This window comes from Suillus subaureus, assembly GCF_016647635.1.
Source record: "Suillus subaureus strain MN1 chromosome Unknown BJ212scaffold_213, whole genome shotgun sequence".
NCBI classification, from domain to species: Eukaryota; Fungi; Basidiomycota; class Agaricomycetes; order Boletales; family Suillaceae; genus Suillus; species Suillus subaureus.
In genome coordinates, this window is record NW_024538769.1 from 27,569 (window position 1) to 28,544 (window position 976).

The window sequence follows — 976 nt, forward strand, 5'->3', positions numbered from 1 at the left end:
CGATGATGATCGAGATTGGGCGGGCCACTCTCGACGAGGACCTTGGCGTTATGGACACTATGGATATCGTGGGCGCGTGCGGAAGCCTTGTGACCTACAACGAGAAAACTGGCGTCGTCGCTCTATCCCATTATAGTGTCAAAGTATCATTTGTCAACCTTTTCATCCTGCTCATCCGCTGATGCGCTACGCAACCAGGAATACTTGGTCAGTCGCACTAATAGCACCTTCAAATCGATCTCAGACATGCACGCACGGATTTGCGAGCTCTTGATTACTACGTGTTATGTGACTTTATGGACGAGATCTGCGCAGAACTCGAACTTGAAGGTGCGATGCTATCTTTCACGTATATGAGCTAAGACACTGATATTTGTATAGACAAACAAGCTGCCAGTCAACGATTTTTGTGGTTATATCCCGCTGATGTTGCCAAAGTCAGGAAAGACCATCCATTGCTGAGTTATGCAATTCTAGGATGGAAGCACCTTGGACTTGTTTCGGACGAGGATTCTGACGTTATGATCGCCCTGTCACGGCTGAACTCGGAGTTTCTTCGAAACGCCAAGAAGCATCGCGTGCTTGCCCCAGGCAAATACGAGTATGAGCCTAGGTGGTTGCCTGCCGATGTGACTTTGCCCTCACTTCTATTCATCCCGGTTGTACATGGCAAGTCGTGGATGGTCGAATACCTCGTCAAGCAGGACCCCATCTCCTGGACGTGGATGTTGCCCCTGGTTGGGGTTCTCCCCTGATTTTCGCTATGGCCGAGAATCCTGACTGCCTCAGTATTCTCCTGAAGCCGGGCGTCGATTTCAACAAGCATTCCTTCTTCAAACCCAATTTATATCGCCAATACACCAGGGGCAACCCATGCTCGCCAATACATCAGGGGCAAGTCCCATGCTCCAATTTCGTGGGCAGCTGTGACTGGAAGCGAAATCGCCGTGGATTTCTTGCTTTCACAAACGGCGGT

General features: G+C 50.1%; 1 protein-coding gene across 1 annotated transcript; it reads left to right on the forward strand.

The window, feature by feature from the left end:
- Nucleotides 1-296: 296 nt before the first annotated feature.
- On the forward strand, nt 297-755 carry BJ212DRAFT_1488978 (uncharacterized protein; the record flags this gene model as incomplete). Its single annotated transcript, XM_041341392.1, has 2 exons — nt 297-330; nt 382-755. The coding sequence occupies 2 exons, from the start codon at nt 297-299 to the stop codon at nt 753-755; spliced, it is 408 nt and encodes a 135-aa protein (XP_041185485.1).
- Nucleotides 756-976: the final 221 nt, after the last annotated feature.